The sequence below is a fragment of the Glycine soja genome, chromosome 1, assembly GCF_004193775.1.
Source record: "Glycine soja cultivar W05 chromosome 1, ASM419377v2, whole genome shotgun sequence".
NCBI classification, from domain to species: Eukaryota; Viridiplantae; Streptophyta; class Magnoliopsida; order Fabales; family Fabaceae; genus Glycine; species Glycine soja.
Window position 1 is genome coordinate 45,705,556 of NC_041002.1, and position 26,444 is coordinate 45,731,999.

The window sequence follows — 26,444 nt, forward strand, 5'->3', positions numbered from 1 at the left end:
TAATTAATGGCATGTATGCTCTTTATCCTATTCCATGGGTAATAAGACAAACACTTTTTTGTATGTTGATTTTTCTTACAAAAAATAAAGTAAAAACTCATGCATCCTACAAGAGAAATAAGCCTAAATTCCCTTAGTCCCTAAGGATTGTCCCTCTTAGGAATTAGGGCAATAAAAGGCGCATTCCCTCCCTTGAGGATCACCTTATTGGAGTGGAACTCCTTCAAGCCTTAATGAAATCCACATTTAGAATATGCCAAAACTTTTTTTATGAAGGAGAAGTTATATTTGTCCCGACCAGGGCTTTTGTCTCCATCACAATCCCATACCGCTTGCTTTATTTCTTCATCGTCAAATAAAGCAATGAGCAAAGTGTTGTCCTTTTCACCAAGCAATTTAAAATGCACTTCATCAAATTTCGGTCTCCTCCACTCTTCCTCTAAGAATGTTTGTTGAAAGAATTTCTTCATTTGTTTTTCATTTTTATAAATCATCTTCCAACCTATCATTCACTTGATCATGAAGTCCCCTCAACATATTCATTTTCCTCCTACCGTTAATCATAGCATGAAACAATTTTGTGTTACCATCCTTTTCCTTCAACCACTTGCACCTAGTCTTTTGATGCATCAACGATTCAAGCATAAGAGATACTTTCCAAAATTCATCAAATAAGTCCTTCCTTCCCAGCACTGATTCCTCACTCACATCCTTCACCTCATCTTATAAATCAATCTCATGAATTTTTTCCACCAATTCCCTTTTCTTTTGTTGAAATTTTCCAAGTTGATCTTTATTCCACCTTTTCAACTCCCCCTTAAGTAATGTGAGCCTTTCCTTTGACACATAGCCCGCCCAGCCTCTCATATTCATTCCTTTCCATGAATCCTCAACCAACTCTTTAAACTTCCCATCTTGTAGCCAACAACTTAGCACCCTATAGGATTTAAGACCCCGATCAACATTGGAATTTTTTTAGCACCAAGGGGCAATGATCTGGTACACTTCTCTTTGAAACAAAGGTTATACTTCCCAACCATTTTTCAAGCCACTCTTTAGATACAAGGTATCTATCAAGTCTATTCTTGCAATGACTATTGGGTTTATACCATGTGAACCTCCTCCTCACTAGTGGTGCATCCTCTGGTTCCATATTTTGAATGAAGTTATTAAACTCATTCATTTCAGTTCCTCCTACCTCTATCTTAAGTCTTCCTCTTCTTTCATCCATTTTCCTTATTGCATTAAAATCTCCTAACACACACCATATCCCACTTCCCAATTGATTTTTTTACTTGATGTAAATCCTCTGAAAGCTTCCTCTTCTCAAGCATAGTGCATAGTGAATACACGTACATGATCATGCTTGGATCTTCCCTTTCCTCCATACCCCTTGCACCCCAATAAATCCACTTCCAAAAAAAGAATTTTTCATTTGGAATAGCTCCTTTTTCCATGCAATAAATAGACATCCTACAACATTAATTGTTTCCCTTTCCAACCATGCAACTTCATCAACACCCCACAATGAGTGAAAGAAGCTTTTGTCCACATTTGTTATTTTGGTTTCCTGTACAAACACCACATCTATTCCTCCCTCCTCTATTATTTTTCTCAACTCTTTCTTTTTTATTCTCCCTCTCATTCCTCTTATATTATAGCTTAGTATCTACATAATTCAACCATGGTTGCACCTTCCTTTACCTCCTCTCCAAGTCTATTCCTTTTGTCCCTTGTCATTTTTCCATATGTGGATATTTTGGCAATCAAAGCTCTGTAAGTTTTAATTACACCATACATTCCTATCATTTCTCCCTCCCCCCTTTGAAACTTGTTTTCCAACTTTGTTTCCAGATATGCTTATAGGCTTTAGCTTACTGTCCATCCCCAATTGCTTTGTGCCACAAGTTTCCCCTAGTTGCTTCGAGGGTCTCATGCCTTCAATGTTTTTTGCTCCCTTTTTCTAATATTCCTTCTTGCTTCTGTGTAACCACGTTTATGCCCAAAGTCATGTTATGGGTTGAAGGTGAACTTATGTCCAACATCTTTTTCCTATAATTATACTTAGGTTTCGCAGATCCATAATCTTTAAATTTTTTTGGCCTCTAAGACCTAGCCCACATCTTCCTCCCTCGTAGCCTCGGGCTTACACTTATTAACCTCATTGTGTATACCCGCAACTGCCAACTCCTTTTGAGTTTCTACCACATATTTCCCCATCCCATAGAGTAAGTTACCTACCTCCATCTGGGCCCCACCATTTCAAACTTCCTTTGTCTGCGTCCCTTCACCTTCTGACCCCTTCTCCTCCTTTTCTACACCTATTGTTTCCCTTTCCTCAATTGTCCCCTCATTCCCTTTTTTATTCCTTTTTTTTCCTGATTTAATTTTGTCTCTCCTTCTACAAGTTATTGATCTCCTCATAGAGGGTATTTTCCTTTTGTTCATCCATTTTGCTTATGTCCCTTTGCCCAAAGTTTCCTTTTGTGTGTCTACTCCTCTACTATATTTTCTTTTTGTACAACCTAGGCATGTTATAATGTCCTCTACTCTACTTTGCCCATTTGAATTTTTCTCCACCAGTACTTTCTCCCTGGCCAACGATTGTGGTGCGCCTTTGGCTCCGCTTCCTTTTGCGACACCTCCCTAGAACCCTTTCATCTTTTATTTCTTCATCAAAGCTTGAGCATTCTGATTCACTAGAAATCCTACATTCCCCATCCAACCTGAATACAAATGATTCTTCATTTGATTCAGATTCACCCCCCTTCTGCATCTTGCATCAACATAAGCTTTTCTTCTGACTTTTGTTTTCTTCCAACATGAAGATCGCACAAATAGTGTTGTGGTTTTGACCTATTGATGTTTGTTGATCATCCTCGTTACTGAGGTTCTCACAAGTATTCTTGCTTTGTCTAGCATCGAGAAAAACATGGTCCTTTCATCAACCATAACTATAGAGCCAACATATGCTATGAGTTTGCAAAAACATCCCTGATTCCAAAACTTAAATGGAACGTCGTAACAGTTCACCCAAACCACTCAACTTCCTGCTCCCACAAAATCTGACCATGAGTACATGTGTCCAAATATCTTTTTCCACCATTCAGCATTGTTCTTCAAAGCCATCTCTATTTTTATATCTCCCTTTATAGACAACAATGCCAAATTGTCTCCCAGGCTTTTCACTTTGATTGCCTCCATGTCTTCCAAAATGAAAAACTCTTTTAGCCTTGTTGTGTTGATATTATTGCTCATCCTAGCCACCCAACTTCTTCTCAACTAGTCAATATCATTTTCCTCCATTCTCAAGGTGGTCTATTAAGTTAAAAGACATTTGTATCTTAAGGTGAATAAAGACCCTTAATTATTTTGATTACATGTAAACAAATACAAAGGTCAAAAGTTGTATCTTATGCATCATCAGAACATGTTTTGTGAGTTTGCGTCTAATTTTCCAGACGATAGCAAGCTAAGATCATGATTTTTTAGGACACTAAACTTGGCATTTAAAGATTTCACTTAATGCTTTGTGTCTAAGATTTGTTTAGCAGAGATATTCTCCTAGAATTTGTCGAATCCTATGAAGAATAAATTAAGCTCAAGCTCTAAAATTCATCAATTGCCATCAAAAGAATTGTTTTGTTGCACAAACCTACTTTTACGCAAAAAGAAGTGGTTTCTTGCTGAAGTATTCAACATGTTGGCAAAGAAGATAGGTTGGCCATTTTTTTCTTTTTTGTCTAAATTTATACAAATTCAAAAGAAAAAAATAACAAAATATCGAGCCAAAAAAAGATGGATTGAATTCGAGTCTATATTTCTTAAGTCCAATCAGACCCAACGGGCCCATCAAGTCGACACAAATAGGTTTGATCTATTAAGGTCAACATTTTCTCAGTCCATCTTGGCCTAACCCGGCAGGCTAATAGGCTAGCCCAATCCATTTTGTCTTGTGGGTCAATATTTAAGTATTTGAATAAAAAATAATAAACCCATAACTTCATTAAAATGATATATTTTATTACATTAAGCAAATGACATAATTTTAATAAATCTCAAAAAGATATATCACACTTTTTCTTCAATTTTGCTCTTATATTATAGTCTATCATTAAATTTAAGTCTTGCAAAAAATATCACATACACATAAATATATCTATGTATAACATAAGCAAGATGTGTTTGGATTTAAAAGAGACATTTTTATATTTTTTAAACACATCTCCATCCTTATTTGGTAAAACGGAAGGGAACACATCACATTTTTTTACAATTGTAATTTACTTGTTTGTTTTTCAAATTAATATTAATTTTATATTTATAATTTAGTTTAATTTTTTTATTCGGGTCCTCAAAGAAAATGATCTAATTCTATTGTTATCTCTATCATCGTCATAATATAATTTTATATTAAATCTTACATATATTTTTGTTGTTTATTGTCATACTAATTTTAAATATATTTTCTTTATAATTTGAGTTTTTATTTTTGTTTCTTATCTTGTTAAAATGAAAATATTTTAATCCATTACATGTTGATATATCACTGTGGCTCTCAAAATTTATTGGATGTGGATTTACTAATGTAACACATAAAAACTTAACAACTAATTGAGTGATACATTTTATTCAGATGTGTCATATTATTTTAATTTGAAAAAAAAAGAGACAAAATAAAATAATAATTTCAATTATTTTATAAAAAAGATAAAATGATATAGAAAAATGGCCTCTAACCTTCAGCTACCATTTATTTTATCTTTCTATCTTTACTATTCAACTTGACATTCTATAGTTTATATTTCAGTATTTTACAAATTTTATTTTTTGCATTATTATTTATTCGGTTGATTGAAATTGGGCTTACATGAGCTATTATTATTTAAATGCACCCCTCTTTGCTAAGTGCACCCCTTGCTTTTGTTTAATTTTTTGGATAAAAATACCTCTCATGGAAGCACGTCTCCGTTGATCACCAATGCAAAATAGAAACATGCTTAAATTTGTATTGGGGGTGTATTCCCAATACATCCCACGGAAACACGTTCCAGTATTAGCATACAACATTTAAAACAATGAAATAAAAAAAATGAAGGGGAAAGAGAATTAATAGAAGAGAAATGAAGAGGAGAAGGTGAGGGGAGAGTGGGTACAAGTGGGGTTACTAAAATCAGAAAAAAGGGGGTGGGATTGGGATTGGGATTGGGATTGGGGTAGTAAGATAATTATAGAGCTAGTGCGTTTAGAAATATTCTTTTTTTTTTTATTGTTTTTGTTATGTTTGTGTGTTATTTTATTGGGAAAATGGACTTAATGTGGCCCAATAGAATGAACAGCATAAAATGTTGCTTTGTGCACCAGCAGAATTTCTGGTACACCCAGCATGTTTTTAAATTTCCCATGATACCCCTCCCTTATAACTTCTTCTTTTCTTTCCTTCTTCTTATTCTTCATTCTTTCCTTCCAAACCGAAGATTTGTTCTCGTGAGAGGTCTTCCATGAGAGGTGCTCATTCGTTGTTGTGTCATTTTGGTGGAGATGTATTGTTTATGGTGGTTCATCGACAAGTGATGGTTGTGTTGGTGATTGATTTGGCCATTAACGACGGAGGTATGGTCTTCGATTTGGTTTATTTCGAGTAAAACTTATGGATTGATAATTAGTATATTATATAAAATTTATTGATTGATAATCCGTAAATTTTATATAACTTACGAATTGGTAATCCGTAAGAAACTTACGGATTGACAATCCGTATGTTACTTACGAATTGGCAATTCGTAAGTTCCTTTTTTATTTTTATAATTTTTTATTGTTTAATTAAATAAAATTAGAATTATTAATTAAAAAACTTATAAATAGATATAGTTTCAATATCCATTCGAAAGTTGTAGTTTGAAAGTGATATTAATCTTAAAAGAATTTATACTTTTAATTTAATTTAGTCGTTTTAACATAAAAAAAATTGTCCTTTTTAATTTAATGTAATATCATTAAATGCAATAAAAAAATGAGAAAATTATGTGATAGTATAATTATGATTTGGTTAGGGATTTTTTTTTGTCATTGAAATTTTTGAATGTTCTAATAATATGGACGAAGATCAATGGATGCATGACAGTATAATATCTGAAGAAGTTGATATGAATGAACAAAATGAACACGAAGCTGGTGTGAATGAAGAACATGTTAATTGTTCTGATACGTTCAATACTTTTTAGGTATTAATATGATTTATTATTATTAAAGTAAGTAAATGAATGTCTCTTGAAGACTAAACTTGTATGGATTGTATTGTAGGTGTTTGCTACCCATGATGATGTTCTAGATTGGACTCGATCTGTTGCTTATGAAATTGGTTTTATGGCGGTGATTATGAGATCAAACACAAATATTGGTATTAGAGGAAGGACCTCATTTGTTTTAATTGATTGTGAAAGGAGTGGTCAGTATAGGACCAAGAAGAAAGATTTGGTAAGAACAATTACTAGTAGTAGAAAATGTGGGTGTCCCTTTAAGCTACATGCGAAACCAGTGGTGGGAGGCGAAGGATGGATGGTGAAGTTAATGTGTGGGAGTCACAATCATGAATTGGTCAAGTTATTTGTTGGACATCCATATGTTGTCGACTGACTAAGGATGAGAAGATCATTGTTTCTGATATGACAAAGTCAATGGTAACAAGAAATATTCTTCTAACGTTGAAGGAGCACAATGCCAATAGTTATACAACAATCAAGCAAATATACAATGCAAGAAATGTGTATCATTCTTCCATAAGAGGTAGTAATACTAAAATGCAACAACCAATGAAGCTTCTTGAATGGGATCAATATATTCATTGGCATAGATTGAAGGATGAAGATGTTGCACATGATATATTTTGAAGTCACCCTGATGCAGTCAAATTAACCAATGCCTATAATTTGGTATTTTTGATAGATAGTACCTATAAAACAAACAGGTACAGGATGTCATTACTTGATATTGTTGGTGTGACACCAACAAGGATGACATTCTCGGCTGCTTTTGCCTATTTGTTGGGCTCTACAACGATTTTGAGATTTTTTTCTTCAGACATGATGCACTCCCTAAAATTATTGTTACCGACAGAGATCTAGCATTGATGAATGCAGTGAAAATTGTATTCCCTGAAGATACCAATTTGTTGTGTCGGTTTCACATTCCCTAGTTGGTAAAAAAAATGCATGGGATTATGTCATGGAAGCCTGGGGGAGTTTGGTGGATTGTCCTTCTGAGCAAGAGTTCGATAACTTCCTTATGAAGTTTGAAATTGTTTGCTCACCATGGCCAATGTTTGTTGACTATGTGAAGCAAACATGGTTAATTCCTCATAAAGAAAGATTTGTTAAAGCCTGGACGAATAAGGTGATGCATTTAGGAAATACAACAACTAACAGGTATGAAAAATTAAATATATTTTGGTATTAGGGTTCAGGGTCTAATGGATAAAAATAATTGTTTTTGTTTACTTGTTTGTGTATTTCAAATGCAAGGTTGAGTCTGCTTATTGGGCCTTAAAGAGACTACTGTAGAATAGCCTTGGAGACCTGTGTACTGTTTGGGAAGCCATGAACAACATGATCACGTTGCGACACACTAAAATTAAAGCATCTTTTGAGACAAGTACACATGTCGTTGAACATGTTTTTAAAGTTACCTTATACAAGAAACTACTTGGCATGGTATCAAGGTATGCTTTAAACTAAATTGTTGTTGAGTTTGAGTGAGTATATTATGTTGGCAAAAACCCTTCTCATTATGGATATATAATGAGAACTACTCACGGTCTTCCATGTGCATGTGAGCTAGCTATATATGTTTATGGTACCATACCACTTGACACAATCCATATGTTTTGATGAAGGCTAAGATTTTCAGACCAAAGGTTATCTAAGCTTGAAGTCAGCATAACTAAAGAGATGGAAACCATAACCAAGCGGTTTAAAGAGCTTGATGTTTATGGAAAAGTTACTCTAAAGATTAAACTTCGGGAAATTTCCTACCCTGATCTAAACTCTTTGTGTGCTCCTCCAAAAAAGGTGAAAACAAAAGGTGCTCAAAAGCAACCGATGACCAAACATCAAAGATCAACAAAGTGTGATCCATCTTACTGGGAGTATGTTGATGCATTACATTCTGTGCAAAATAGTAATTCTTCAGTCAAACGTAGTGCATCATCATCTGATCAAGCAAAACCAAGAAGGATCATGCCGATGTTGGATCAATTTCATCCACGCATTCATGATTCCATTGAAAATATTGTTGATGTCAAAGCTGATGGTAACTGTGGATATCGTGCAATTGTTTCCTTATTAGGTATGGGTGAAGATTCATGGTTTTGGTTCGCAACCATTTACTTAAAGAACTTGCAAAATGGTCTAATGAGTATATCAACTTGCTTGGTGGCACTAACAGATTTGAGAAATTAAAGTGGTTCCTACTTGTTGATGGATTATCCATGGTATATAAGTTTTTTGTTACGTTTCAATGGATTAAATTTTCTTTAAATAAATGTAATTATAACTATTACATGCAAGTTACCATGGATAAGTGGATGAATATAACTGACACGGGATATGTGATTGCATCAAAGTATAATGTCATCCTTGTTTCTCTTTCTCTCCAACAAAGCATGACGATTTTTCCTCTTAGAAGTCCACCACCAACAAATTGTTCTGTGCATCGGGTTATATGTATCGTTCATGTGTATGGCAATCATTTGGTTAAGGTAAAAACATCATCATCCTAATAATTTGAATATGTATGTCCTTATGATACAAGTATTTCTAAGAGACCGTTGTCCCTTACCGCCAATAACTTTGTTATGGTCTACACATTGTCATCATTAAGCAAAGCAGTGGCCTACACCATATATTGGTAGAATGCAGTAGTATACAAATTTGTCAAGGTTGAAAATAGACTTTGTTGATTTAGGTGAAGATTGAACATTTAGTTACTTATGCAGTGGTCATGTAATACGATAATATATGTGTATTTCATTGGACGTTCATATAATTATCTATTTTAGTTAAGCTTCAAATGATATATAATTATTTATGTTTTAGGGTTACTTGACTACCTAGGGTCTAGGGTTATGTCGCTAATTAGGGTGTATCGTTACCTGATCAATTAGGGTTTATGGTTAAGTCAGTACTTAGGGTTTACTATTACGTGACTAATTAGGGTGGTTTCATTGATTAGGGTTATTAAAGGTTTAACATCGCGTTATAAATTGGTGATTAATTTAAAATTCACATACAACATAAATGATAATAATTAAAAAGCGTATCAAATAACATTAAATAATAGACATTATTCAATCATATTGCATACATAATTGATATAAAACCTAAAAAATAATAAAAGTCTTCATGTGTCTTCCATACGTCGCCTTCGTCTCAATTGAACATATACATTTCGTTGCTCAATCACACCTTTTGTGATCCTTAGGCAGCCTTCAGCGACAGTGTATATTTCTGTTCCTTCAATCACTATCTTAGGTTGAGCAACATTTCCAACCTTTTATCTATTGCTTGGCAAGCCTCCTAGGACATTGACAACAAGGAAATTTTTTTAGGGTTAATGCATGTTCAGATAAAATGAGTAACAGTGACAACTTAAAATAAATTTTACCACTACATGTCAAGGCTGCTCTACATCAGCATGTGCATCTGCAAGAGCTTCGTCCATAGCCATTACCGCCATCGACTACTGAGGAAGATCTGGTTCAACAAATGTGTCGTCGTGCATCACGGGTAGATGTCTAGGAGGATCCCCAGGCTGTGCGGGAGTCATGAAGGGATGAGATATCATGTAAAACCACTCCGTGTAGTCTGTTGCACACTATCCGAGCGCAACACATATCTGACCCACCGGTGCAAGCTATTCAGAAAACTGAATCCATCTATCATCAATCTATTCTACATATAGACATGGAGCAGTAGGGTGCGGTGGAATGGTCTGCACATACCCAAACTGTCGCACAACCCTCTCTGATCGATGTACAACAATAGATGGACCCCAATGGATATGTTTGGAAAATAAAGAGATCAGCTCAAATTCTCTTAATGCACGGTGGTCAGAGTAAGGAATCCAGCACACAGAATCAAACGTCAATCTATCTAGACGCTTACGATACATCGACACTGGCAATGCCCTTCCTGACTTCCAACGACAAGCACGTGGTTTCCTCTCATCATAATCTTTAGCAGAAATAAAAGAAGCAACAAAAGGAAAATGCTCGTAGATCCAACACTGCACATATTTAAAAACAACAAAACAATACTCAATATAAACTAAAGAACTAAAAAAATTAAAAGTACTTGTAAAAGTGTGATATATCCTGCAAGTTTTCTGGCGCTACTCTTTGACACATCATTCAAATTCTCATACATATGGACCAGTGCAGCAGCTTTCCATGCATAGATTCCACTCTACGTTAGGTCACGAAATGCGTCCAAGAATACCACATGAACGTGTGTGACACTCTTGTTAGCAAAAAGTGTGCAACCTACCAGATGCAACAAATATGCTCGAGCTGCTACAGTCCATTGTGTTGCGTCACATTTGCATTGATATATGTCTCGCAGCTAGGATAGTCGAACATATGCCCCATGGCATTGTACTGTCTCAGCTCTTGCCTCTTCAAAACTCATTTCAAGCAATTCAACTAAAAGGAAGACGACATCATCCACATGAAGAGCCTCAAAGCTATGGAAGGTGCCTGTAATGGGCAGAAGTAGCAATGATGCTACATCATCCAGGGTGATAGTCTCATCTCCTATCGGCAAATGGAAATTACTAGTTTTCTTATGCCACCTCTCCGCAAAAGTAGAGATAAGTCCTTGATCACCAGTGTCCAGCAAACATGCGATTAGAGGACTTAATCCTGTGGCAGCCACTAAGCCTTCAATATCTGGAGCAAGCCTGCCAAATTTCTCTACCTTCCTTTCATAGGAGGACAACTTCAACTCAGGACGTTCCTAACAATAAAAATTTTAATCATTATAACAATAATAACAAATAGTTATGAAAATATTATTTATCAAAATATAAATACCCCTCTATTCCAAATTGTCACTGTCATATGATAAACATAGTCCATCAAAACTGATTTATCGTGGGGTCCGCCTGGAAAACCCTCGACATCAGTAACTACATCATCAACAGCTGTCTCTACAGGCTCTTCATGCACCTCATCAGCTACATGATACACATGCTCGACATCCTCAGCAATAGGTGCAACTTCATGTTGCCTACGTGCAGATGTTGTGGGCCTTTGTCACTGGGGGCTTCATCCGCATCACGACTCTCTAAGGCTCTTCATATAATTCTACCTAAAGCCCGACCCAAACCTCTGGTCTTAACCATAATTTGCACATTAAAACAGCCATAACAATTAATGTCATTCTTCAAATAATATTTCACTTTCATTAATATATATTTACCAATTTATTATTTAACTTTTTTGATACTTTTATATATTCATAAATCAATATACAATTTTTAAAAAAAATATTTATAGACTACACACCACTAATTCTAGTAAACTTAAATATATGATAAAAATCATACAAGTAACTATTTCAAATTTCAAATATAATTAACTTGCATAAACAAATAACAAAAAATAATAATTTATTAAATTAAATAATTATTACTAACCAACTTAAAAAAGAAATTTAATTAATTAATTAAATACATATTAAAAATATACAACAATATTTATTTTTTATTTATTACATAAATATTATAACAACTAAATTATTAAATTGTTAATTATAAATTATTAAATTATTAATTAATTAACTAAAATTAATTAAATAATTAATTATGTAAATTATATGAATGATTAATCCGTGTATAAGCCATATGGATTGACAATCCATATCACTTATATGGATCCCCAACCACACTCAACAATGGCAATGACAGCACACAAACAACCACAAAGACGAAGAGCTACTTACGCCGCGAAAGGAGAATATGACGATGATTGTGATGGAGTGACCGACGGCACCAATGGCGGTGGCAACGACGAGAGAAGAAGACACAATGAATGAAGGAGATAGCGGCGCAACCTGTACGGACAACCCGAGGGAGAAGGAGAGTGAGAGGAAAAGGGTTTTTAAAATTAATGTTAAAAACATTTTTGCTACTTCACATTATTTTTGCTAAGTGCACCAGCATTTCTGTTGGGTGCAAGAAGCACTAGCCAAGGAGAAAACTAAATTGTTGGGCCAAACTTTAACCAATGTAAATTGTTGTGCAATATGATAAAAATATGGAAGCAATATATACAACATTATAAAAATATTGATCAAAATGTACAATATTTTGAAAATATGAGGATAAAATGTGAGAAAAAATAATGAATATATAATAAAGTTATATGAATGATATTTGTTGTCTTTGAACCTCTTGGATAATGTCATTGTCAATCTCAAACCGTCATTAATCTCCTGTAACTCAACCCTATCGCCCATGTCACGCATGCAAGCCCCCATTACACAACAACTAATCTAAACTCTTCGATTCTTAATATTTATTTAGTTCCTTCGTAATAAAATATTTGTAGAACAATTATCAAGCCTTATTTTATTCACGCTAAACCTAAATGGGTATTTTTTTAAAAGGAAAATGAATAATGTTAATCCCAATTTTGAGTGCATGCGTAAGACTAGAAGATAGATAAAAATATACAAAAATAAAATAAAAGATGCAATTATTAATATGATAAAACAATATTAAAAAAATGTGATAAAAATTTGAAAAGAAAGAAATAAGTATCGGCATTGGGGCAATCGAAGGATATACAGAGACGAGACTTTCTCCAATGGGGCCATAAGCAAATCATATAAGTGAGTCTAACATCACACTTTAACTTAAAACCTTAAAGATAGATTTATGGGTGTTCTCTTCACTTATATGGTGTTTAACTTTTTCATTCTTATTCAATATGAGACTTCATCTCACACTTGTACAATAACAATATTTTAATTATTGTGATTTATCCTTTTTAGATCACATAAAGAAAAAGAATAAAAATGTATAGAAGAATATAGAGTAAAAGTGTGCTATTTAAATAGATAAAAATAAATTATTTAAAAATATATACTAATTCAAATATTAAATTTAACTTACATTAAAATTTTATTAAATTATTTTTCTTAACAAAATTATTTATTTATATGTTAATAAAATTATTTAACTTTTAAGAAAACTAATACAAGACGAAGAAAAATTCTTCCACCACATTTTTCTCTATCTCATTTTTTAAATAAATATTAAAAATATAGTATTTTCTTCCTATATTTCCTCTGATTTCATTCTTATTTATGTATGTTAAATTCTTATTTTTTCATTCATCCGTATAAATCAAACTCACATATGAATAGGTTTTAATATTTCACGCACACACACTGTTGAACCAACCGAGCTAGACCTTTTCATTACTCTTATTTTTTTTGTTGAATTAATTAAAAAAAAAAAAGCAAAACTGATAGAAAGTTTCATAAATCAAGTACAAAACAGATTATGTTATTCATCTACACAATACAATCTTGAAAGAAGTTTGCGGGAAAGATGAGACTGGTGACAATTCATGACTGAAGCATGCTGGTTGTTTACTGATTACAATCAATTAGTATATGGGGTTGTAATATTTATTGTATTGTACCGAATTTCAGCACATCATGTGTTGGGTTTTGCATCTCCTAATTCAATAAAATTAGTTTGCCTTCAATAAAGCAAAAGTGATGGAGTCTGCGAGCTAAAAGTTTGCATCTAAGACAAATTTGTAAGTTTAAGTATTATTATATTATAGATGAGTTAAAGTAGTATTTGATGTAATTATTTTAATTTTTCTTACTTTGAAAAGAAGTTTGATTAAATACATTATCTTGAAAACACTAAAAAAAATTACAGATTAAAAATAATTTTAAGGAGAAACTAGATGAAGTGAAGTTAGCTAGAGGATAAAAACTTTTTCCCTCACTCTGTTCCCCACACTGATCTTTCTTTTGTCTCTGCACTTTCTCTTTTTTTTTTCTATCTCCTTACTCTCTCTCTCTCTCTCCCCACTTTTTACTGAGTTTCTTTTTAAAGTTAATAGAGAAAATAAATTTTATAAAGGATAACGATACTCCTGGTCTGCAGTTCATTTTTGGGTAGATAAAATGGATGCAAGAGAATTATAGAAAGACAAGCAAGGAAGAAAATTTTATTTATGGGCAGATAAAATTGATGGAAGAGAATGATAGAAAGGAAGAAAAAAAATATCGACTATGGAAGGATGGTTTTAACAACACTTTTTTTCTAACATTTTTTTTATTGACTAAAATTTATTATAAATTACACATGTTTTAAAATCTTACTTTTAAATCAAGAGGGACATATAGTCATTAAGCAAGAATGAGACCTATTAAAATTTATAATTTTTAATAAATTTTAACTAATAATAAAATAGAGAGTGTATATTAAAAAGAAAGTAGAGGTTACAAAGAATAATTTTACTACCATTTCTCTCAAAGTCTCAACGTCACTAACGGATTTACATGGAAATTAATGGGGTAATTGTTCTTACAAACTAATTTTTTTACTTAAATATATTAAATAAATATTTTGTTGTCATCATAAAAAAAATAGATTTTGTCTTCATAAGATAATTTTTTAATAAGATGAATGTAAATAGTTGTAAAAGATAAAAGAGAAAATAAATTAATATTAATTTTATCACTTTATTCTTTTAAATCTTACTGTTTTTAATTTTTTTTTATTACCATTTTTAATAAATCTTATATATTTTTTTGTTTGAAAAATATTGGACTATTTTTGTCCTACTAAAAAATTTCTCAATCCGCCGGTGCTCAAAATGAAATATGTTACCGACTTCTTGTTCATTAGAATGTAGAGTCTGGAAGATAGATAAACCAGGGGCTGCATGGAAAATGGGTACAGTATATATATATATATATGTAAATTAATGCTGCTTCAATTAATTACTTACTATACCTTCCTTTTGAAATCTAGACACTAGACATGGTTATGGTTACCCTTCACCTCTTGCCTCAGAGTAGAGTAATTGTTGCATTTAACTAACCCAACCACAATCCATTATTACACTGAATTCATCTCAACTACCCAATAATAAGCACCACCACATGCCCCTTCTGCAATTGCACTGCACCCCATAGACACATAGCCCCCCTTCTCCCATATATAAACCCAAACCCACCACAGTGTCTCAAAACACACCACACCTTCAAACCCTAACCCTAGAAGAAGAAAAAAACCACAACCACCACCATCTAGGGTTTTTCTTTTTCTCATGGCTAGTTTGTCAACTAGGATTTTCTTCATCATGTCCCTTGTGTGCCTGGCTCTCGGTCCAATGGCACAAGGGGAAATGACATGTGGCCAGGTTGTGAGCAACCTGACCCCATGCATCTCCTATGTGGTGTATGGTGGAACCAATGTTCCTGAACAGTGCTGCAATGGGATAAGAAATCTCTATGGCATGGCTCAGACCAAACCAGACCGCCAAGCTGTTTGCAACTGCATCAAGAACGGTGTTAGGAACAGTGGCTTCAACTACTCTGACTTCAACCTCAACCTTGCTGCTAACCTTCCCAAGAAATGTGGGGTCAACATTCCCTACCAGATCAGCCCCAACACAGACTGCACTAGGTATTTGTTACAATGTTGTTATAATTAATATATATATATATGTTCAAATTAGTACTTAATTTGCTTAAACTATTATTTATTTATGCTTATAGTTGTGCTCCTCATTCTAAGTTTTAGCTGCTACAAGGAAAAACTGTAAGTTTTAGTTTCTACAAAAATTTTAAGACAGTTTATGGCTTGCAGAAAGTTTTTATAGCGGTTTTATACCAACAAAAAGTTTCTCTGGTGTTAACAACAGAGGTCAAAACTCAACTCTTATATTTAATGTTATAATATTTTCAAACTATATATTTTGCTTGGACTATTCATTTGTTCCTATAGATGTGTGCTCCTCGTTTCAAGATTTAGTTTCTATGTGAGAAAACCATTAAATCTTATGTAATTTTTGTGATAGTTTCTGTTTATCACTGGTAGAAAGTTTCTATAGTGATTTTGCTCAACTAAAAGGATTTTTTTGGTGTTAACATCAAGAACCAAAACTTAATTAACTTTTATATTTTTAGTTTCTATACTAGAAAACCATAAATGTTAGTTTCTATGCAGTTTTTTGCGACAGATTATCATTGTCAGAAATTTTTATAGCAGTTTTACACCACCAGAAAGTTTTCTGGTATTAAAAAATGATCAAAATTTAACTGTTATCTATGTGAAAAAACTCAAGTTTACAATTTTTTCATGTAGGGACTAAGATTATAGTAGTATAAGATTATTAAAATTTAAAACGAAGACCACTGTAAAGACAATAAGTACTGAATTAATTAACCAATTATTTTTTGTTGTGCATCTTTTTTCAATGTGTGTGATGATTCTTTTTTGTTGTGATGCAGGGTGCAGTGAGGTTGGTGCATATGATGTTTATGTTAGCAGTGTTAGAATAAGAGGCCACGTGACATGACAAGGGAATGGCTAGAAATTGCTTCTTTAATGTACTAGTGCTCTTGTATTATGTCTGTGGTTATATATATTATATAGTGTGTAACTGAGGTTATGGTGCTGCTTGTGTAGCATGCATATGTAGGCATTAGTATAAGATCATAGGAAGCTATGGGAAGAAACATATGGTTGTGTAAGCTGTTGTTGTCACTTATTTAATGATATGAGCAGTTTGGGAAATATAATTTATAATTTCAGAGCTTTATTAGACATGATTTAATAATTATCGTACCTCATGAGTGATACGTACGTCTATTTCTTTGTTCCTTGACTTTAAAGTGCTATTATAGGGGAAAGTGAGGTTTCCAAAACTATCGGCATAACATTTGATGAAAAACTTTGGATCAAAATTTGGGGAGTACTGATCTCAGCTAATTGAGGAAATTAAGCATTTAAATCATAATGACTCACTTTACTATCAGGAAGTTGAGATGTACAACTGGCTGGTCAAATCGGTTCGACTTTGAACTAGACCAAGATTGAATCAAGGACTTTCCCATTAGTTTGTATGTGGTTTCTAAATCGATTGTGACATGGCGATGTAAGTTTGAGGGAAAATCAATGGTTCTCATCACCTTTGGCAAAACGCACAAAATACGGCATCGAGAATCTCTGATCTCAATCAATTTTATCTCTTCATAAATTGAAACCTAGTTTAATCATTAATTAGAGTATAAATAGTCACTTTTATCTCTCAACGTGTAATTCACCAAAAAATACGTTCCTGAAATATGAAAATACAAAATTTAATCCCTGAAAGTATAAAAAGTGCGACAAATATATCTAGTCGTTAACTTATGTCCGTCACCATTAATAAAATGACCTACGTGATACGGAGGGATAAATTTATCATTAAAATGATGGTCAACGTGAGTTGTTAACATAGAGACATATTTGTCATAATATTTTTTTTTCTTTTCATCTTCCCACTCCCATTTTGAAATGTGTTCTGAAAAATGAAAATATAAAATTTAGTTCCCGAAAGTATAAAAAGTGTGACAAATATATTCGGACGTTTATATTGTGACTAATTATTATTATTATTATTATTATTATTATTATTATTATTATTATGTGTTTGTAATTTACTGTTCCTATTCATTTAGTACTTATGCAATATTTTTAAATTTTTCTTTATATATATATATATATATATATATATATATATATATATATATATATATATTTCCTTGCCAAACCTTAATATTCACTGTTAAAAAAAACTTTATCTTATATCTTATAATTTTATCAAATTTCTTCTAAATTTCTCACTTTTAATCTTTAAAATTATTTCATATCTCAATTCCAACTTAAATACCCTTATATTTAGATTGAAAATAATATGTTTAGAGTTTTGAGTAGAAAAAACACAATCGGTCGTGGGATCATATTTATTTATTTACTATTTTTAAAAAAAATAACTTAATCAACTATTTTTTTATAAAAAAAAAAACGTCTCACAAAATTTAAACTAGATAAAACTAAAGTGGAAATATATGTTTTTTCCTTAATCAATAAAATGTGTGTGTGTGTATATATATATATATATATATATATACCTCAAATATGAAAGAATCCCTTCGATAAACCTTATATGCTACTACTCGAGATAATACTTATTATACATAATATGAATGAAATGAAAACAGAGAACCCAATTAAATTTAAATAAAAAAATACAATAATGCTCAAACTAATACAAAGGTTAACTTCAAAACAAAAAAAAAAAAAAAACTAATATATACATTTATTTTTTACCTTTGGGACGTTGAGTTGTATCTCTCGCTAATTTAGGGACTGCAGCAACCATGCATTCCATTTGACATACTGTGACAGAGTACGTAATAAAGATTAATAATTAATTAAAGAAACAAAAAAATTCAAGAAATAAAATGCTTTCATTTTTAAAATGGTAACTCAATTTTTTTATATCATAAAACTAAAGAATTTTATTTTATTTTGAAAAATAAGTAGTTGTATTGATTAATTAAAAAATTAATTAACAATTTGATAGATGGATAAATAGATAGATAATCAAAGTATAAGAGTTCAAATCTTAAGCTGTATTTTATTGTTTTTTTAATCCATTTTTCCCTAACTTCTCTCCTATAGAATTTATTATTAACGCTCGGATATATTTGTCACATTTTTTATACTTTTAAGGATTAAATTTTGCATTTTCATTTTTTAGGGACGCATTTGTCAGCAGAGTGGGAAAACGAAAAATAAAAAAAATACTATGACAAATATGTCTTTATACTGTCAATCCACGTTGACAATCATTTTAGTGACAAATTTATCTCTTCGTAGCACGTAGACTGTCTTATTAATGGTGACGGACGAAAATTAACATCCGGATATATTTGTCATACTTTTTACACTTTCAGGGACTAAATTTTGTATTTTCATCTTTCAGTGACGCATTTATCAGCGAATTACACATTGAAGGACAAAAGTAGTTATTTACCCTTAATTATATTACTTTTCATTTTCAAATATAGTCATTTATGCTAAAATATCAAAAAGATAATATGAACTTATATGTGTTGAGTTTGCTCTACTAATTTAATTTTACTTATTAAAGATTTTTTTTTTTAGATTTTTCTACTTTTCAATGTTACTAATTCAATGCATTGCAGCTGATTCTTATTTCAAAACCACGTTTATCAATCATCATAGCCTTGTTGTCTCTTTTAATTAATTTTATTTCATTTAATGAGTTTATTACTAAAATATCATTTATTTAATATGAATTTTAATTTCAAACGACTTATTTTCCTTGATATTATATTTTAATAAAGAACACTTCAAAAAATAACTTATTTTTTAACTGGGATTGTGAAATTAATTGTTTCCTTCATTTCATTATAATTATCGTATGTAAGAGAAAAAAATAATCATTTTAGCTTTTTAATTTAATATTAATTATTTTTCGCTTATATTTTTTATAATATTAAAGGTGAATAACAAAATTTATAAATAAATTAATGATATAAGATTAATTTTATAAAATTATTCTCTTTTATTTTTTATTTTTTTGCGGAGGAAGGAACCAACTAAGTTGGCGTAAAACCGATGTTTTTCTTCTTATATTCGAATTTGGAGGGAGGACCGTTTATCAATATATCATCAATACCAATATCGTTTATGAACCGAGGCTTCCTACCCATCTCAACACATCCACAAATAGCTGAACCCATCACAAATTCCTGTCACACGCAACCTTTACAAACTTCACCTGATCCTCACCAAAAACAACGAAATACATCCCTAACAAATAAGTACGTACACTTCAAACAAACCTCAGAATTGAACCACCGAAACCATAAACGCAAACAGAGCAATTTCCATGACCCTATGTCCCTACACCAAAACACAAAAATTTCACTACCCTTCTTCATGCACAACCACTTTAAAAACTAAACACACGAACCCTCAATCTCATCATTTCGGAAAACCCAAATTTAGCATACCTTTGCCGACATAACAAAACTGAAGCCTCTGCCCAGCCACGAAAAACACCACACCAAAAAGACGTGCCCTCCCACAACCAAGACACCGACCAAAGGCCATTGAATTACATAGCATCAAGCTAAAGTTGCAAGGGCCAGTAGTAGTAGTAGATGGACTTACTGATCAAAAAGACAGAATGAACTAAAGAAAGTTTACAGTGACTCGTTGTTAGGCCTCATAATGCTCATGAAAAGTAAAGGATAACTATATGCCATTTGAACTCCAACAACTTGTGTTTGGAGAAGTACATGTGCTATCTGCTACATCTGCTACATAATATACAACAAAGAAAACAAATAGTTCTGTTTGCCTCGCATGAATTTCATGGTTTCACTTAAAAAGAAACCTCCTAATACTAACCACTCCTAAATTAGAATGAATGATGTCTGTTTACCTTAACAATATATATACACACTTGGTTACCCAAAATTCCATACTTTGCGGAAGAACTGGGATTGATCAGGGTTGCGACTGCATCAAGGTCTGAAATTTAGGGTTTGTTTGGGTATCACAGCTCTAGCTTTATAAGCAGCTAGTTAAGTTATGGGGTGAAATTCAAGGATAGCATGTTTACTTAGTTGCATTAGATTCGAAATCCAAAATATGTCTATCAATCCGGTCTGCAAAACTACTTATTGACAGTCTTAAAATTCTGTTTTCTTCTCTCAACAAGTCCAGCTCTTTCTTTAACTCATTGTTCTGCTCTTCAAATCGGGTATTTGATAAAATCTGTGTATAGAGAAGTTCATTTTCCTCCATTACTTGGTCTATTTTCATCTTCAATTCAGTGTTTTCCACTTCTAACATGACATTCTTCTTTGTTATATCATCCTGCTAATCAAAGAAGCTAATTTTATATGTAATGACTTAATGTGGAGAAGAAAAGATAAAAATCAATAATCTATGACAAGACCCAAAAGATTGAGGTAGAATAAAATCTCACATCATAAAAGCTCAACTCAGGGGGAGTATCCTCCACTATGAGTTTTTCACCATTGAACTCCTGATCTCCGCCTCCTTCATTAGCAATACTGATAGTTGTGGGGGCATCATCAACTAGCACTTCCAGGTTTTCAAGATTCATTTCTTGCTCTCGACATACTTTGTCACAAATGTAATTCAGGGGAGTATCCTCCACTATGAGTTTTTCACTGTTGACCTCTTGATCTCCGCCTACTTTGTCAGCAATACTGGTAGTTGTAGGGGTATCCTCAACTACCACTGCCAGGTTTTCAAGATTCATTTCTTGCTCTCTACCTACTTTGTCACAAATGGTTAAATCCGGGGGAGTGTCCAACACCATCAGGTTTTCGGGATTGATTTGCTCTCTATATTCTTCATCACAAGTGCTCAACTTTGTGGGGGTGTCCTCCACTACCTGATTCTCCAAATCATCCTCGTCCACTCTATGTACTTCTTTCTCGATACTAAGCTGTAACCCTGAATTTACATCAGGAGCATTGTAATAAAAGAAATTCAACTATAAAAAATTTATTAATATTTAAACTTCAAACTAAAGATAACCATCTTAACAATTCATACATTTGAATTGATGACTTGGATTGAATACCAACAGTCCAACATTAAAATCGTGTCAAATAAGGTTTGGCTCAAAGGATAAGATTGTCTTGACTCTCAAGTTTGCTGTGGCTGGTGGCATGCACTAACCTTAGAATGGAGCAACTCCTCCTATAAACTTTTAGGAGCAGGATCACCTGCAGTTCAAGCAGAAACTGCAGGCTCCTGCAGTTAAAACTTAAATCAAAGGGGTCCAAAAATTTTGAAGTAACATTTTGAATCATTATTTAATGCAAATAAATCATTTTTTCTTGTGAGCATTTTCTGCGTTTGAAAATTCTACTGCAACCACCACAATCCAAACTTATATGCACCAGAAATTTAAAAATAAATAATATATATATATATATATATAACTCACACTAGATGGTGTGCTAATTGAACTGCTTTCTACACTTTGAAGCTCTTTGTTGTCACCTAGCAAATCAAGTGCTTCTTTGATTACCTCTATCTGTAACTCTCCAGAAGTAGGTTCGAGTTTCCAAATCACCTGCACACAAATACATATAAACAAAAGGAATTATAACCCACTTTTCCTTCCTCCATTTTTTTATTAGGACTTCAACGTGACATAAAACCAAGGTAACTGTCATCAATTCAAACACCAAATTTATTATCTGCAGATTCATACTAAAGCCTAAAAGACTGGAGAAGAGAAATGCTTTGCTACTTCAACCATCCAATCATCAAATAAGGACTGAATATAGCATAAAAATGGCAGTACGTCAAGACAGACATATGTTCTCTCCACCTTCCATGTTATATGAGTTAGTGAATATAAACTCAACATTCAAATGATTTGTAAGCAAGTTTCTAAGTTACCTGGTCATCATCCAAGTCTTTAAACCATGAAGTACCCCGCTTAGATTTTGTATTATCCCATCGACACACACGAGGAAAGGTCAAATCATGATCTTGCAATTGTGGCCGTACTAACCTAAAATAAGACAATGCATATAGCTTTTACAATTAATCTAAATATGAAAAGAAAAGAGAGGAAAAAAAACACTAAAATAAATCAAATCAACATCAATTTAGTCTTTGAGAATTTATTTACATCAAATTGATCATACTAACCTTCAACTATAATCCAGTTAAATAGATACTAACTAAAGCTATATTTGGAAGTCCATTCCCTAACCCCCAAAAGTACATTCAATGGAAAAGTAACAAAGGAGTTATTTCCATGAACGTATGTTGAGCCCCTCTCTACCAGAGATCCAAACATGTGCTAAATTACTAAATACATGGAAATGGAGGACTAACTTCCTTCTTACAGGAGTCAAATTTGTAAATAAGCACAATCTTTATAGACGAGCAAAATATCAATTTACGCAATAAACTAAAAATAAAAATAAGCCACACATCTCATATATATGATCAAAAGAACAACATTCACAAATCATTATTTAAGACCCTCTTTATTATTAGCAAGGTTTTAAATTGTGGTTGTGATTATAGTTTCAGTACAATTCTTGATATTGCAAAAAATTACAAACAAATGTGACAAATACGGCTGGAATCGCAAACTCCCCAACCTTTGATATTGTAGCCACAATTACGGTTACGGACCATCTTCTCTTAAACCTTGATTATTAGTAGCATGCTTAGTTCCACATCTCATATATGGTTTTTCACATTTCTAAGAAGCTAGTAGTTATAGCCTCTACATCCCAGACGTGATTTTTCTTGCTTACTAAGAAGCTAATAGTTATAGCTTCAACATCCGATAAGTAATTTTTCATGTTTACTAAGAAGCTAGTAGTTATAGGCTATAGCTTCTACATCACAGACGTTCTCCAAACGTTTTCAAACACGCATTGCTTCAATTTTTGAAAAGCCAATTTGATTGTCCATAAATATATCAAGTACCAACTTTTACTAAAGGCCTTGTAGCTAACATTCTTCACATCAAACTAGACATAGTGAAACACGCTTACTTGGAGAAAAATAAGACAGCCTCCCACATACCGCACATTATGCTCCTTCCTCTTATCCAGCCACTGACACAAATCATCAACAACAGCAGCTCCCCAAGCAAAACCCGAGACCTCATCCAAATCCTCAAAAAACCGCAAGAAACGCGAATCCACCTTCCCATCGTTCGAAGCGAGAAACGTCCCTATCGTGTAGAGCAAGAAGCACCTCACAAAATCCTCACTCACATCTTCCCCAATCCAATCCAACCTATTTTCCAGAAAACTCATCGCCACCTTCCTTTTTGCTTTCGTTGCTCCGTACGACTCTTCTAAATCAGAGAACGGTTCCTCTTCGGTGAAACTCACGGGGCTACCGGCAACCGGCAGGCCAAGTATAAGAGCGGCGTCGAGCAGAGTCATCCGAATTTCTTCGCCGGAGCGTAGCACAAACGGGCGCCGCTCGCGGCTCCACGCGTCCATGAGCTCCGTGAGGAACACCTTGTTCAGCAGCGTGTGGTTCGGAACGAGGAGAAGGTTCCCGAAGCCCGTTCGCGAAACCGCGGATCTCTGCTGCGGTGTGAGCAGCTGCACGCGCCTCGCGTACGACCGCAGGGAAAATCGAGTGCTGAAAGGCTTCGTCTGAAAGAAAGAAAGAAAAAAAAGCGCGAAATTGAGACCTAAATTGAAATTCGAATGAAATTGAAAGTGGAATTTTGGTTTTTTCTTACCGGTTCTGGTCCTTCTGGAGGATTTGAGAGGCCGATGGCGGAGATTCTGGTGGATTTTCTCATCGGAGAAAGGATATTCCGGCGACGGAGAGAAGAAGTGCTGAGAACAAATAAATGAAATTGAAAAAGAATGCATAGAGATGTGAATAGCAGCGAACGAAGGGAACAGAGGAGAAGCTTCAAAATTGGATGAGGCGCCAAAATAAATAAATATAAAAATTAATAATAATTATTAATATTTCTCTTTTTTAGTTTGTCTCAATCAACGGCTCCACAAAAAAAAAAGATTATCCACCAAAAAGAATTTTATATAATTATCTGATTATAATATTTTTTATTATGTGTGATAAGTTTATTAATTTTAAAATAATTTAAAATTTATTTATGATTAAATAAATTTTAATTTTTTCTATGAAATCTTATATTTCTATTACATGTTTTATAAAGAAAGTGTTGAATGTGAATGTTTTTAAAATTTTTTAAAACATTAAATGTGTTTATATTTTATTCAATACTTTTTATATAAAATATTCAGAAAAATTACAAGAAGACTTATCACTTTATATATCTATTAGATCCTATCATTTTTTTAGATTTCTCACAAGTATTTTCTTATTTAAAATGCAATCAAATAGTAAATACAAGTAATTTAATGATAAAAAAAATACAAGTAATTTTTTGGGGAAAAATTGAACTTGATTCTTTATGTTGCAAGACTAGCCCGCTAATTATTTATTAGATCCAATACTCGTTTCAGATCATAAAATTAAATTGTAATTTAAAAAAATCTTCATAAATATTTCTATACTTTAGAATAATAGATTATTATTTAAGTTCTATATAAACATACACTTCAATTATTATCATTATTATTAGAATAATATATTATTATTTAAGTCCTATGCATAGATTAATTTTTTGAGATATAAAAAATTCATTTAAGAGACTAATATTTTTTAACAATTATTCTTTCAAATGCACAAACTCAAGGAGGAAACTTCAATCACATGCTTAAAAAATCATAATTATTTATCCGTCATATCACACTATTTAATTTACTTATTATTATTACTACTAGTTTTGTAGCAATACATCGTATGAGTATATTTTCTTCTTCTTTCATGAATCATTTAAAATTTATTAATGATAATAATAAATTAATGTTTTTCAAATTATTAACAATTATAGTAAATAAGTATTATATTTATTTAGAAAAAATAATTACTTATTTAATTCCTTCTATCTTTATTTTGACATCAATTTTATTATTTAAAAATTAAAACATAATATTGTAAATATTTATTTTTAAAATAATCAGAATAACAAGATATTAGCAATTTTATCATAGAAAAAGGACAAATATCAAAGAAAGGAAATGCAATAGCCTTGTCCATAGGCTTCAAATTGCAACAATTTCAACGGTTGATTGGAACTTCAAATAAGGTCCCTTCAAAATGAGCGAATAGCACAAGAAACACAAAATGCAAACATACATAAATAACTGCATAATATATTTTTTTACTAATAATATTAATTATTAGTTTATTAATTATAATTATTTTTTTTTTGCACATAACAAGGCTGAAAAAGCGACCTACTAAAAAATATAATCCTTTACCATGTGTTTAGATGGGGGATTTAAAAATTTCTAGGAAATTCAAATACCCAACATTTTGATTGTCTTTATTTAAATTCTTTTTATTTTTTAAATGTTTTGTTTGTATGAGGCAATTCAATTTCTTGTATTTTAATTTCCTTGTTTGGATAAAGTAATTTAATTTCATTGAAATTCAAATTCAAATTTTCATTTTTTAATATGTATTTAAAAATTAAAATTTCAATATTGAATGAAAATGAATGAATCACTTTTTAAATAGTTAAATATTTAAAATAAATTTAATGCTATACAATATTTAATAATTAATTTTTTTAATATTTAATAATTAAATAATAAAAATAATTTTAATGCTAAACAATTTTGAATCTTACATAATATTCTTGTAGTAACACAAAAAAAATTGAATTAAACAATACTGCAAAATTGAAGATAAATGATATG

At 32.2% G+C, this 26,444-nt stretch overlaps 3 protein-coding genes across 4 annotated transcripts; 1 reads left to right on the plus strand and 2 right to left on the minus strand.

The window, feature by feature from the left end:
- Positions 1–9,942: 9,942 nt before the first annotated feature.
- On the minus strand, positions 9,943–11,397 carry LOC114384011. The gene is made up of 4 exons (XM_028343720.1): positions 11,382–11,397; positions 11,087–11,229; positions 10,653–11,009; positions 9,943–10,281 (listed from the first exon to the last, which is right to left on the minus strand). The coding sequence occupies exons 1-4, from the start codon at positions 11,395–11,397 to the stop codon at positions 9,943–9,945; spliced, it is 855 nt and encodes a 284-aa protein (XP_028199521.1).
- Positions 11,398–15,239: 3,842 nt separating this feature from the next.
- Positions 15,240–16,849, plus strand: LOC114416891 (non-specific lipid-transfer protein 1-like). Its single transcript, XM_028381937.1, has 2 exons — positions 15,240–15,714; positions 16,542–16,849. Exons 1-2 carry the CDS (start codon positions 15,356–15,358, stop codon positions 16,549–16,551), a joined length of 369 nt encoding a protein of 122 aa, XP_028237738.1. The 5' UTR covers positions 15,240–15,355; the 3' UTR covers positions 16,552–16,849.
- Positions 16,850–20,302: 3,453 nt separating this feature from the next.
- Positions 20,303–24,560, minus strand: LOC114416902 (protein MAIN-LIKE 1-like). Of its 2 annotated transcripts, XM_028381952.1 has the most exons (7): positions 24,386–24,560; positions 23,710–24,296; positions 22,561–22,675; positions 22,100–22,228; positions 21,703–21,903; positions 21,104–21,600; positions 20,303–20,991 (listed from the first exon to the last, which is right to left on the minus strand). In XM_028381952.1, the coding sequence occupies exons 1-5, from the start codon at positions 24,446–24,448 to the stop codon at positions 21,883–21,885; spliced, it is 915 nt and encodes a 304-aa protein (XP_028237753.1). In that variant the 5' UTR covers positions 24,449–24,560; the 3' UTR covers positions 20,303–20,991; positions 21,104–21,600; positions 21,703–21,882. The 2 variants fall into 2 exon arrangements, with proteins under 2 accessions (XP_028237753.1, XP_028237744.1); XM_028381943.1 differs by lacking the exon at positions 21,703–21,903.
- Positions 24,561–26,444: the final 1,884 nt, after the last annotated feature.

Bases quoted from the DNA above. Each gene is read 5' to 3' on its own strand.
- LOC114416902 (XM_028381943.1), bottom strand. From the start codon at position 24,448: ATGAGAAAATCCACCAGAATCTCCGCCATCGGCCTCTCAAATCCTCCA. The intron at 24,297-24,385 runs GTAAGAAAAAAC...TCTTTCTTTCAG, and splicing joins CTCCAGAAGGACCAGAACCG to ACGAAGCCTTTCAGCACTCG. The intron at 22,676-23,709 runs GTATGTGGGAGG...GTCTTATTTTAG, and splicing joins AGGAAGGAGCATAATGTGCG to GTTAGTACGGCCACAATTGC.
- LOC114384011 (XM_028343720.1), bottom strand. The intron at 11,010-11,086 runs GTATTTATATTT...TTTTATTGTTAG, and splicing joins TGACAATTTGGAATAGAGGG to GAACGTCCTGAGTTGAAGTT. The intron at 10,282-10,652 runs GTACAATGCCAT...AAATATGTGCAG, and splicing joins AAGAGGCAAGAGCTGAGACA to TGTTGGATCTACGAGCATTT.
- LOC114416891 (XM_028381937.1), top strand. From the start codon at position 15,356: ATGGCTAGTTTGTCAACTAGGATTTTCTTCATCATGTCCCTTGTGTGC.